The sequence below is a fragment of the Opisthorchis viverrini genome (assembly GCF_000715545.1).
Source record: "Opisthorchis viverrini unplaced genomic scaffold opera_v5_544, whole genome shotgun sequence".
Lineage (NCBI taxonomy): Eukaryota > Metazoa > Platyhelminthes > Trematoda > Opisthorchiida > Opisthorchiidae > Opisthorchis > Opisthorchis viverrini.
In genome coordinates this window covers 1-12,848 of record NW_008752202.1, presented here as the reverse complement: position 1 = coordinate 12,848, position 12,848 = coordinate 1, and the positions used below count along the sequence as shown (strand labels likewise).

Here is a 12,848-nt window from a genome sequence, read left to right as displayed (position 1 = left end):
GGACAGTGAATGACCTGGCAACGAAGTACGAAAATACTACCAATAAACTCACTCGGGTCGAAACTGCCGCCTCCCTCCTGAATGGGAACCCCGAGGTTCAAATCACTTTGTGTGGTGCGGCGGACACAACGAATTTCGATAGCTTTGCCATTGTCATCGCAAGTATTATGTGTTTCCCATGCTGTTGGCTTCGTTTTGCAACCTGAAGTAATGTCAACCCAATTAGTGCTTGATGCCGTTCTCATTTGCAATCGTTTGTCTGAAATGTGTTCGCCAATTGAAGTTGCTCAAAGTAGCGTGATTCCCCAATGAAAGGAACACCCACAGGAAGGATGAAAATCACTCTGCCTTGCAGAGAATTCTCTCTAAATGAAATTTGGTCTCGACCATGAATAACTCTAAAACCTAGTTCACTGTTGGTAGTGTGAGGAGATTTGGGAATTTTTGTGGAGATTTCGTCCTGTAAAAGAAGCCGAGGAGCACTGTACAACTGTGGGAATCATCAGCGGTGCTAATTTCACGAAACTCCAGAGAGTCTCTAACCCGCGACCTCCTGGCTATTAGGTTGAACCCTTAACCGTTCGGCCACGGGCAGCTGATCAGCAGTGTGATTAACTCGCACCTAATAAGGATATAGCGCCTCTCATCCTTCTATCACGGTATCCACATCACGCGGTCACACGTGTTGGCTGGCTCCTCGAGCAATGGCTTCTCAGATGGAAGTTCCACTCATCGTGTGGAATTTATTCTTCCACTGAGCTACTTATAAAGTGTTGGTAGTGTGGGGAGTTTCTGGAATTTTTAAGATTTCGTGCTGTAGGTGAAGCCAAACTACACTACTACCTACTTCGCTACTCAGCCACTTCTGAAACTTATCGGGCTTGAGCAAAAATAACGCAACTGATAGCGTTTGAAGATATGCAAATCTATTTGCACCCAAGTGGTTTTCGACTGCAACTAACATTTCTACGGAAAAACGCGAATTAGCAGGGCAGGTCGTATTGGAAAGAGTTGCGTTTTTCATAAAGGAAACTACTCACAAGGTTGCTGAAAACTCTTCGACAGCCCACGACCGATTGCTCTTTTATTCACCAGTTGCTAATCAAATTCGGAAGCACCATGCTTTCCATAACCTCTTGATAACCCAAAAGTGAAGGCGCTAACTTACTGACCGGAAGGTGTTCGGCTTCAACCCAACCTCGACATCTCGACTGCTCATGTATAGGCTTGAGCAACTCTCTTGTTGCATGGCAGCTAGGCACCAAAAGTGGTCACAGCTGAACGGTTATTTATTTATTATGCTTTCCCTGGTCTTTCGTTTTCGGTGAAGCCATTTATTCAAATTCTCGCCCACCCCATTCACCGCGATAACGAAGCAAGCAGTTCCGTACTTTCCGCATGTCATCATCGTCGGCTGTAAGAACTGCGTACCTGTCGTACAGTGGTTGTACCTGCCACAGTGTCGTTCACCGATGGTTTGGAGAGGTGGGATAGGTAGCTGCGCATTGGAGACGGGAGCTGATAAGTTGGTGCGTAAATACAGGTCTGTCAGTGGACTTTTAAGTGCGGGAATCGGGAATGAAGCTATGCATAGATTGCAATAGCCTGGATGCACGAGTGCCATTGAGGGCGCGACATAACAATTTCGAATGTTATCGTAGTCCAGGTCAACAAGTGTTCGGTTTGTACTGGAATCCTTTGTCAACTACCGCAAGAAAGACCAACACGTTCTTGACGAAGTGTTTCAACAGCCCGATGTCCTACCCAGCGAGAATAGGTATAAACATCGGAAGTTCTGTAGAAAACTGAATCATAGAGGTTTGGGCACCCCGGAACTCTAGGCGCTTTGTTCTTGTTCTTTAAAGTCTTCCTGAGATACGTTGACCTAGGTTCCATGACGGTGTGACACTTTCTGGTCGTGCTATGGGGTATCTGTTGAAAACCCAATTTTCGAACGTGAGATCAATTTTCGGCCACTCGATACATGTTTTTTAAGACTGACCCTTGTAGGCTTTATAAGAGTACTTGTGGCTGAGTGACCTAGTTAAGGTTAGTTGCCAGTTTGTCCCATCCAACTTTTAGATGGTGGTGGTATATGATGCCCAGGAGCGGAATTATGAAGCTTCGTTCTAGGCATGAATGGGGCGAATTTACTGATCGGAAGGTCCGTGGTTCTAACCCGACCTCTGCCTCTCGACTTCCCCTTTCTAGGCTTAGGCAGTTTGGTGGTATCCCAGCCCTCGTGCTTCCTTTGGGTGGCATGGCAACTAGGCACCGAAAGGGTGTTACAACTGAACGATTATCTTTATTTATCGAGGCACGAAAAACCGGTTTGGTTTGAATGACGTCTAAGGTGTTCGTTACTACTGACTTCCAGAGCGAAGTCGGTCCGTTCCGATAACCAATACGGGGCATTAAACAATGTTTCAATGACACTCTCGCCTTCAGTAGCTAGTCCCGACAGACCATGGAACACCTTGTTGCATGTGGACCTTCCTGGATGTGCACACCCATCGTTAATCCCCCTTCCAGTTTGATTATTTATGGTATTTCCATCTTGTCTCAGATATTCAAGTACTATATGCATGGGTTCACACTATCTTCCCCTTTTTTATGAGTAGTAAAATGCCGAGCTTAATCTTTGGGTTTGTCTGATCCTTGGTGAGATGATGAGCATCTGGCCATGAGCCTCGACGACCGACTCCGACATACAAATTCCCACACAGGAGTAGCATGTGCGCTACTAGTGTTTGGGTGGCTGTCCGCTTGAATCTCACCCCTGAGAATCGTAGCACCATGTATCCTCAATCACACAGGTCCACTGTTGTCGAACGGCTCCTTCACATCGACGTCTGGTTCTAATTTCTTGGAAACTCATGCTTCTTATGCATTAGGAATATTTTGATTTCAGAACCATTTTCCATCTTGAGGGTGTAGCTAACTGTTCAGTCGGTTACCACAGTAATCAAAACCACGGACCGTTGTGACATCAATATCATCCAGACTATAAGGCCAGACGAAACCCACAATTGAAGCAGAAGATCAATTAGGAACAGTTTTTCGAAAAAGTTTGGCGACAATCGGTAGATTTATTGCTGGGCAACGTTTCGCTTTTGACACAAAAGCTTCGTCAGGCCAAGTGACTAGGTTCCGAGTTTGGTGGAGATTTAAGGCGGAAGGAGAACCAATCAGCTAAGTCAAGCTAAATCTCTGTTGGGTGTCGGCCGTGGGATTTGAGTGTTAGAATGATTGAACAAGTGTTGGGTCGGTGGGGAAACCTACATGTGTTTGGGTCCAGCCTGGGGTCTAGTTCATCTGGTTCGGTTCATTTTATGGTCCCTCTTGAACTTCGTTTGAACCTCCTGTCAGTCTGTGTGGGTGAGCTAGTGCTAAGATAGTTGTGTAAGAGGGATGCTGTGACCTTTGCTCGGGTTGGAATTTCCACCCCCACCCCCGGTTTTTTCTAATGACCCTATGTGGATTGACAACCACACCGTCACGTGTCAACTCGGCTTATCTAAGACCGCTTTCCATACGCTCACCAGCGCCACAGTTTTTCTTCATGAGTGCATCGGTACTGTCCCACTGTCATCGACACACCAACTAACATACGCGAACGGATTTTCTTGAACAGAAAGAACGACCTCCGTGTCATCCTTCAAACTGACTCGCTCCTCGGATTTCGCTCCATCTGTGTTCTGATGCACGTGATAACTTGGCGTTACCACATGTGAAAATTGCATGTTCAAACGATTCATACTTTTTCTGTTGTTCGGTGTGCTCCACACAATATTAGGTTTATTTCTCTTCTATCCTTTTTTTGGCTCAGGGTCAACAGATGGCCAGACCGGGAGCAGCGCCCACTAGTCGACTGGTTGACCAACCGTCAACACAGATGTTGACTAGCCTGAACGCTGCATCCTCTGGACAAGTCCCGCTCATTCCCAACAACAGCTATGTTAACGACCCGAATTACCACTACGACGCAGTCTATAGTTCATCCCATCATATGGTGGATACGGCGCCTCGGTCTAGCTCACTGCCTCAACCAGACGCGTCGGAGCTACAGTACGTCGAGCTCGCATTCGACCAAAATCGTCCGACTCATCACCATACATCCGGCAGACCTGGTACATCCTCACTCCGCGGTGGTCCTACTTACGCATCCATGACTCTGTTTGGCACCAGTCCACGAAGGACTCAACCAACGCGCACATACGGAGCTTCAGTTCCTCAAGGGTTGAATGTTTCAGGTGATGGGCATCACCCAGCCGTGGATCCTAGGGCTGGCGCTGCGCATGGTGACGAAACCTCTTCGCACTACACAGAAATTGTGGGCTTCATGCAACCAAAGGCGTATTCATCGCAACTGGTGCTACAACAACAGCAAGAAGCCACACAAGCGCTTTTGGGAATGCATCAAAACAAACCCCGAATCTTTGTTTGAGTCCAGTAACAGTTTATCGTCTAGCCAGTCCATGATGAGTCTCGAGAACTTTGAAATCTGTTCTCACTGTCCACTGGTTGAGTCATGGCAAACAAGTCTCTCTCTATTTTGTAACGCTGTAGTCTGTGATGTCTAATCTCTAGCTAGTCTTCATCCTGACCTATTTATCATCCATGGCAACGACCCGTCGCCAAATACCAGAGGCACCGATCCTCATCATCCGAAACTTTGGTAATCTCTCCTTTCCAGTGTTGTTGCTGTTGTCGTCTACTTTCACAGTGGCTTGCTTTTTCCTCGTCACGTGACTCATATCGCTACTCGTTGTTAACCTTCATCCTGACCCACTGATTTTACCGATCTGTACAGACAGTCATGGTTGAATAATTCACTGATTTTTGCGTGAGAAATGACTCCTCGCGTTTGCGTTTAGACATGCATGACAATGTACACATACACAAACAAGGGTGCAATTTTTTTCGGTACCGGTTTGTCAATCAAATCAATGCGGTTTATTAGTTGGAAGAACGTAATCATTCGCATTTACCATTCACCTGCCAAACCACCGGAGATGAGGGATTGTCCCTCTCAACCCAATGTATGCAAACTTCTCGTCATCCAGATCATTCATTCATTCTTTGAGCGACCATCTCTTACTTATTTCCCCTGGTATATCTGTTGGATAACTCCACAACTTTTGTACTTTTTATTTTCTTTTGTCCGCTTGTGTAAACGATCATAAACAACTGTTTAGTCAACGTAATTAAAAGATAGAATTATTGCGTCTCATTCATTCTTTTTTTTCGGAACGGGGAAGGTTGTTGCTGAGTCTGTATTTGAAGGGGGGCAGATCTTGCTGGTCACCTAAATCGTTCAAACGCAGTTTCTCGATGGGGTGAGATGGCTCAGTGTTTAGAGCGCGAATTTACTGACCGCAAGGTCCGTGGTTCGAACCTGCGCTCTGCCTCTCGACCTCCCCTGTCTAGGCTTGGGCAACCTGACAGGATCCGTGCTTGGCAGTTAGGCACCAAAAGGATGCTACAGCTGAACTATTTTTTTTGTAGTTTCTCGAGGTCGAAGCCAACTGCCACATGCCTATTCCCGTTTTATGGGCGTTTCATGCTCATGAGGCATTCTGCAAATTACGACCTGCCCGAAATTTGCTTGATGAATTACTCGACGGATTTTAGTGTATACCGCACGCGCAGTTTTATCTCCCTTGGATTTATATTGATTGACGTACAGAGGACATTTCACAAAGGCTGTCTCATGTTTCAGTTGTTACGCGATATCGCAGTATATTTTCATAAAGGAAACTACTCACATGGTTGCCTAGAGGGATTCGGCTGAGAGTAGTTGAGCGTATCTGTCCAACTGAGGTTCGACTGGAACATGAGGTTGACGGAAACTCGGGGACTGCACCTACCTGATGAACCGCAAGCAGAGCTAAACAGGCCATGGGCTGTCGAGGAGTTTTCAGCAACCCTGTGAGTGGTTTATACAAACAATACCTTCTCAGATGCAGTGATGTATCCAGAAGATTCGACAAGGTCATCCAGACGCCTTTTCGAGGAATGAAACATACAGCACGAGATCTGAAACAGTTTCTCCGTAACGCGCTTCGGCGTGTCACAAAATGTTCCAGTGTTATGCGGTAATATTGGCTTTGTTTCTCTAGGCTTAGAGACGTAAGTCGTAGTGACCAAATTACCAGAAAAGGTGTCTGCTGTCACTTGATTAGCGTAGCGGCTGTAAATTTTCAATGATTAGCGCTTTATTCATTTGCTGGATGATCGGAAAGCAGCTCAGAACGCCCTTGTCTTTCCGGATCCACGTCCGCATTCAAGACTAAACGGATAAGTCGTAGCCTGGTACTAGCACGCAGTGTAATACCATCATACTTGAGCCAGCTGGTGCCTGCTAACAGGCCTGGTGATTCGATTTCCGCCGTTTACGTCAGATCCACAGAATAATACAGCCCCGCGCCAAGCGTTTGTTGTCACAAGCATGCGCAGATGTTCAGTGGTGCAACTGTTGGATGTCAGGCAACCATATTTCTCGACAGAATGTGAGGGAAGTGTATTCGGGTAACATGACCAGGTGTACGCAGTTGTACACTGATAGATGACAAGCAGTGAGGGAAATAACAGGACGGAATCTCTTTCACAGAGGAAACTACTCACAAGGTCGCTGAAAACTCTTCGACAGCCCACGACCGATTTAGCCCTTATTTGGGCTCATCAGGTAGGCGCAGTCTCCTAGTTTCCGTCAACCTCATGTTCTACTTGAACCCAGATTGGACTGTTTTCGAGAAATACACTCATTTGCAAATCAATTCAGTTGCCACAGTGCGCGCACACGGTACAACAGGGACAGTCAGATTTGGTGAGGAGAGAAAGGTATTAGGTCGTGCGTTTGATCGTGAACCGAATATTGATGTTTATTCTGGAGGACCGCGTGCAGTTTTTAACTGTGAAGAGTTCGAAGTCATTCATGTGGCGAGCGTTGAGTGCGTGGGATCATCTCGTCGTGCATTCATGACCAGATGGTTGTGATGCCCGGTGAATTTCGGATAATGAGGATAACGCACACCCAGACTTCGTATACCATTATGAGTAGGTGAGGTTGAATTGTAAGGAACAAGAAATGAGCGATTGTTTAGAAAAAGTAGGGAAACTAATAGTTCAACCATCGTGACTACGAATTCGACCGTGTGTATCTCGTCTGATTCACCCAAATGAAATTCGATTGGTATAAATTTGCCATGCGGCCACAGTTAAGTACTGAAAGAACAAGTCATTCGCTCTGTCCCCGTTATACTCACTCCCTGACCTTTCACTCGTTCTCTAAGGTATGATTTTTTGCTCAGCCGACAGTTTCGTGAACACTGCAAATCTAACCCCGAGCTATCTTCAAAAGGGGGAAGTGTTAGGACGCGCCCAGACATGAAAAAACACTGTGTAGAGAACGACGCATCCCCAAGGTCGTCATCGGTACCACACGTTCCGGATAGCAAGTGCGTTGGCGAAGCTCACCAAACACGGCTTAGCAACATACAACCTGTGGAGTAGGGCTGAAATTGTTCACGACCGGAACATCATTGACTGTACGGAACGAACAAGTGAACGACCATGTTTGGCCCTGTAGTCATCCGATATATCACACTGAAGCTCTATATGTTTTGTCCTGACAATACAGTCGTGTCCCACGTTCTCTGTCTTCTTATGGCGTAGTCTGGCGGGCTCAGTGCAGGCGTAACCAATAGATAGCCCGCCCGCAATACATCATACTGCAAATCTAGCTCCGTATAAATTTGTTCCGAACACAGACAAACTTGGAGTACTCCCTAGACAGGTTTGAACCTAAAATGCAGCTCTCGGTAACTTCCGGGTTGCACTGGAATAGTTGAAACCCCATAGATGGATGAAAATTGTCCATTAAAACTTTCGATCAATCATATTCCGTTTGTACTCATCCAATACTTATTACATCGTTACATGATAACTAGAACCCGCACCTTTAGTTCACGTAACACGTCGTTGAGCCAGTCACAGATAGACAAGGATACACCTGACTGGGCCAGCACTTTGCATTGCTAGCGAAGGGTGGGTCTTGATATCCATTTGGGGCGTCACCCGAGGACCAGTACTCCGTGGCCTTTGGTAAAGGATTGTGCGGTCGCGCAGCGAGCCCGGTTGCAATGACACAGTTGCTTCTCCCCTGGCAGGATATAGTCCCATGCGGTGTTTGAAGCTCCTGTCAGGGCAATACATCTGCTGGTGATACTCCATCGGGCGAATTAGTTGGGTTTCGTTCGACAAGTCAGCGAGCGGATTGGCAATCCCTTCTGTTGGTCCATTCCTTTCATCGCACTCTTTAGGGTATCAACAAATCGTTACGCCTAGCCATTCGATGGTGGATGAAAAGGTTATGAGCGGACATGGGTGGCACCTCCAAAATGCGTCCTGCGGCAAGGTCAACTAACTACCATTGTCGGATACCATAAAGTTCCAAAGTGACTGAATTGTCTTCTGAGTCCCAGGATTGTTGTGGCAGTAGGGATTCCGGGCAACTTCTTGTAAGCATAGACTACAAACAAAGGAAGCTGACCAGTGACTGGACTTTTATAATTGATGTGAAGTCGAGAACAGGATTCTGTTGTCTGTGTCCGCGATCACGGGTGACTCAGTTTCTTCTCAACACTGAGCTACATTTGTAGATCTGTTCAATCCTGGAGACCACCAGGGATCAGCAAATGTAACTCCGAGCAACGGCCTCCCATCTGTTGGTTCCAGGTCGCCGTTTGTGAAACCGTTTCAGCATGACTGTCTGCATCTCTTTTGGAGTTACAATGCGTTTATAAAACCAAAATCATCCATCGATAGTGATAATACGTCATGCTGTTCTTGTGGGGAGGCACACCGTAGTTGACTTCTGGCGCACCTGAACTTTAAGTGCAGGACAAGATCTTGGTCGGCAGCCTGGTGGGCAACTTCAGCAATTACTGAGAGGTGACAAAGTGTCGCCGACCATAAGCGGAGCCGAAAACAGCAAAAAGCTGTTTGTGATCATCCAGTAAGGCAAACTGTCCGCCAGTGGAGTTTTTTGACGACAAACACCATCACCAGACCTTCCTTTTCTGCACGCTGCAACTATGCGCAGCTGTGGTCGCATTTGCAACGACCTCCTTGCTTTTGTCGGGGAAAGCGTGCAAGGTAACTTGCTCAATGGCAATCCGAGGTATCAGATGCCACGGGAATTTCCAATAACTAATCCTAGGAGGTGAGAATCAAGTCGGAAATCAGAATAGGTTCGGCCTAGTCGAAGACGCGTTGGAATTTTTCTGCTCATATCCACCCGTGATCCTAGGTAAGTGGCTTGTTCACTGGGCCTCGGAGGTGATGCATTGCAGACAGGATCGGACTGCAGTGTCTTAGGAAACCGAGGAACGGTCTGAGAGTTATCCCGTCTGTAGATGCATGCGTCTGATAGCGTCATTGATTTCCAGATCTGATGGCGGCTGTGTTCGTCGTTAGGGGAAAACAGATACTTTGTCGGTCGCATGAAAAGAGTGCATTGTTCTTGGCGCACGCTGAAGTCGGATTCTCAATGAAGGTGCTGCTACGATTCATCGGGGTCCAAATCCATGACGACGAGATTCTCCAACTAAGCAGAAACACCGGGGACATTCTTCAACATCTTATTCATGACTTGTTGAAATGTGATTGGTGCTGTTCTCATACCAGAGGACAGTCGAGCACACTCGAAAAGACCGTGGTACGCATTGGTGAGCAAAAATACCTGGGATTCTTCCGCGACTTCGATATGCAGGTGGGATCCAGCCTTTTCAATCCTTGCAAAATATTTGCCCCATTCAAGTAGCTATTCGGCTGCACACCAAGTTCGGCAATTAATTTGCAAATGTTGCGTCATCAAACGAGTAGAAATTAATTTTGCGCGGTTAGGTGGGTGTTTTATCCTTATCTGCGTGCATTTTTACAGCTTTTGAACAGCGTGCAATATCTCTTGATTTGATTGGAATATTGGCAGACGGCGTTCTCGTGAGCCCATTAGTCCGTTTTTGATGCGTACTACATTGTGGTCCGCCTCCTTTACAGTTGATTGGTCAGCCGATGCCTTTATTTTAATGGCTTTCTTCTTGTTTTGATTGATACGCATTGCGTTTTGGTTTGATCTTCTGGAGGTTGATTGGCTGATTGATTGTAATTCCTTTTGTTCTCTGTCGTAATGGCTGGTGTGGCTGCGTCCACTAAATCTGGTACAATATTTTAACACATTGCCCTTATTCAGTTTTCGGAACAAGTCGTCCGGAAACTAGAGCATTGGTACGCATCCAGTGTAGCATTGAGACCAGTGGTGAGTTTCGCCCATCAGTTGGTGCTTCTTCACTATCGCGATCGATGCTGATCATGTCGAGTGGTTGGCCGCTTGGAGTACACGAACCTTCTGCAGTTCCTGGTCAACACCGTGGTAAGACTGCGTACGGTACTGGACCTTTCTGTCCGAAAACTGGTCGAACGTTGGAAGTCAGGCACAGCCTAGCTTCCAGATCCGTCAACGAATACGGGTACATAGCGCTACAGGCGGTCCTCTAGCGAGACTGGGTTAATGTACGGTCACCTAAGGGTGCTGCGCGCCTGGTATTTCAAAGACGTCAGTAAGCTTTTCCGGTAGATTCAGCTCTTTGATTCAATCAATCTTCATGATATCAAGCTTGGGACATGACGTTACGTAACGTGCTACTTGGGCTTTTGAGCAATTGAAGTTTATGGAGAAATTGACCTCTGTAGTCCATTTCAGCTTACCGTTAATTCGTTTTTATGTAAATTAAGTGGAGTTGAAAGCCAACTAGGGCGTTACTGACTGATATACACTGTTACAAACTTTCCTGGGCAAGCGAAGTGACATTCAGATGTCGCCGCCACTTAGTTGGCTCACGATTTATGAGGTGTTCGGTGGTTTGATGACGGCCACGGCGTTGGAGATCGGTGTTAATCTTCCTCAGGGCGACAACGACTGCACCTGTCACGTTCATCGCACCTGAACAGGTAACAACGGGAGAAATGTCACTCACGGACCTGTTCTTCGACTTCCTTGGGACAATGCAAGTGAGTGTATGCACACAATTTTTGAAATTAGCAGGTGACCGACCTACCATGGCCATTTCGTGTTTGAAGTTGATAGATCGTGGACATTTGGTGGTGAGGCTGTGCAAAGCCGTATCAGTATATTGTTCATTCCCATACAGCAATCGTATTCTTGAGTCTGCATCTTGAGATGGTTGGAGATCGGACACAAGAATCGGGCACCTGAACAGGTTCTCCATCATTAAGCTGAGCTTGAAACGCTGACATTCCCGATTCACAAACATGGTGAAGTCGTCATCTTCTTTCTTGACCAGCTTGAGGCACCGATAATAAATACCGAAATACAATACTTGATAATCGATTGTTTGAGACAGCGCTTTTGCATTTTGACCAAAAAGAGTCATGTGAAAGCCTCGCAAGAACCAAGTTTGTGCACCCTCCATGCTCTCCGACGTACCACGTTTCCGCAGAACTGCTGAATTTCGCGTAGACCAAGTGTCTGGAGGCGAGTCACCCCTAATAACCGACCAGCATGTCCATTGGAGGAATGGGTCACTTGCGGGCTACAGACCAAACGAAGGTAAGCCCTGATTGGTCAAAATGCCAGCCAATCTGGAGCGAGCAACTTTAGCTCGACGCTTCTTGCCCCCTCACGGGGATTCCACAGCAACCTTGTGGAACATTCTGTGATATCCCCATAAATACAGTTGCAATAATGTTCCTTTGTCCCCATAAAGGACTGTTTGAAGCTATCTTGCCTTTCGATGTACAATAGTGGGCGGAGCAGGAAGCCAAGAACCGATACAAAGTTGCACGACCGTTCCGCTAGTCATAACAACAAGTAATGGTAAAACATCTTTGTTTCAGGTGAGAAGTTCGCACGATCTACGGATTCTGTTGCGCGACATTCAGTTTGTGTGTTTGAGGTTTGCGCAATATGAAGAACGCTGGATCGTACGATGATCGCAATCAAAGAGTTAGTAGTAGCGGTCATCACCACTATCACTAACGTCAGTAACACCGATACTCAAATTCCAAACGAGTGGAGTTGCAAAAAAGTCCCTAGGGAAAACCATTACTCTCAAGGTACCTGTACCCTTGAACAACATTGGACTAAGCACATCGGATTATTATATCACATCTGAACTGACCCAGCGTCCTTCACAATCCCCACTCAAAACAAGCTTGACGCAAACTGAAACACGAACTTTAGCCAGAGAGTCAGGCTTGGGAATGACAATATGCGCTCCACCGGGTTTCGGTACGGGCTGTGTACTGAGCGATTTCCAGCATGTGCAAGACCTGGGATCCAGCAAGGAAGTTGCGGAGATTCCACAACGCTGAGAACCATGCGTCACCAGTTGCTTAGAACGGAAAGTACAATTCTTTGGTAAATGGTAGTTGGGTATGATTATTATTATCTTCCCTGGTTAGTTTTATATGCCGCTCACTTCTGATTCGTTTCCAAGTTATCGCACAACTGGAGCGAGATGGCCCAAGTGGTTATGGTGCGAAATTACTGACCGGAAGGTCCGTGGTTCGTAACCGATCTGTGCCTCTCGACTTCCCCTGTCTAGGCTTGGGCAACCTGGAAGTATCCAAGCCTTCGTGAAACCTTCGAGTGACATGGCAGGTAGGCACGGAAAGGGTGCTAAAGCTAAACGATTTTTTTCTCGCACAACTCTGTTGGCTAAACACTTCAGTCAGTCACGGATATCCACGCCACAAAGACACTGATAATCAAACGGTTGCAGACGTCTAAGGTCTTCTGATCAAAGAGCCGAGTTTCTCAACTA

At 46.7% G+C, this 12,848-nt stretch overlaps 1 protein-coding gene across 1 annotated transcript in view; it reads left to right on the top strand.

Annotated features, from left to right (window-relative positions):
• T265_11642 (hypothetical protein) overlaps window positions 1-5,221 on the top strand; it is a gene marked incomplete at both ends in the record, with an annotated part of 48,618 nt that extends 43,397 nt beyond the window's left edge. The window contains one exon of the mRNA XM_009178350.1: window positions 3,830-5,221. Coding sequence (XP_009176614.1) covers window positions 3,830-4,447 — 618 coding nt within the window. The remainder of the gene's footprint in view (window positions 1-3,829) is intronic.
• Between the last annotated feature and the right edge of the window lie 7,627 nt (window positions 5,222-12,848).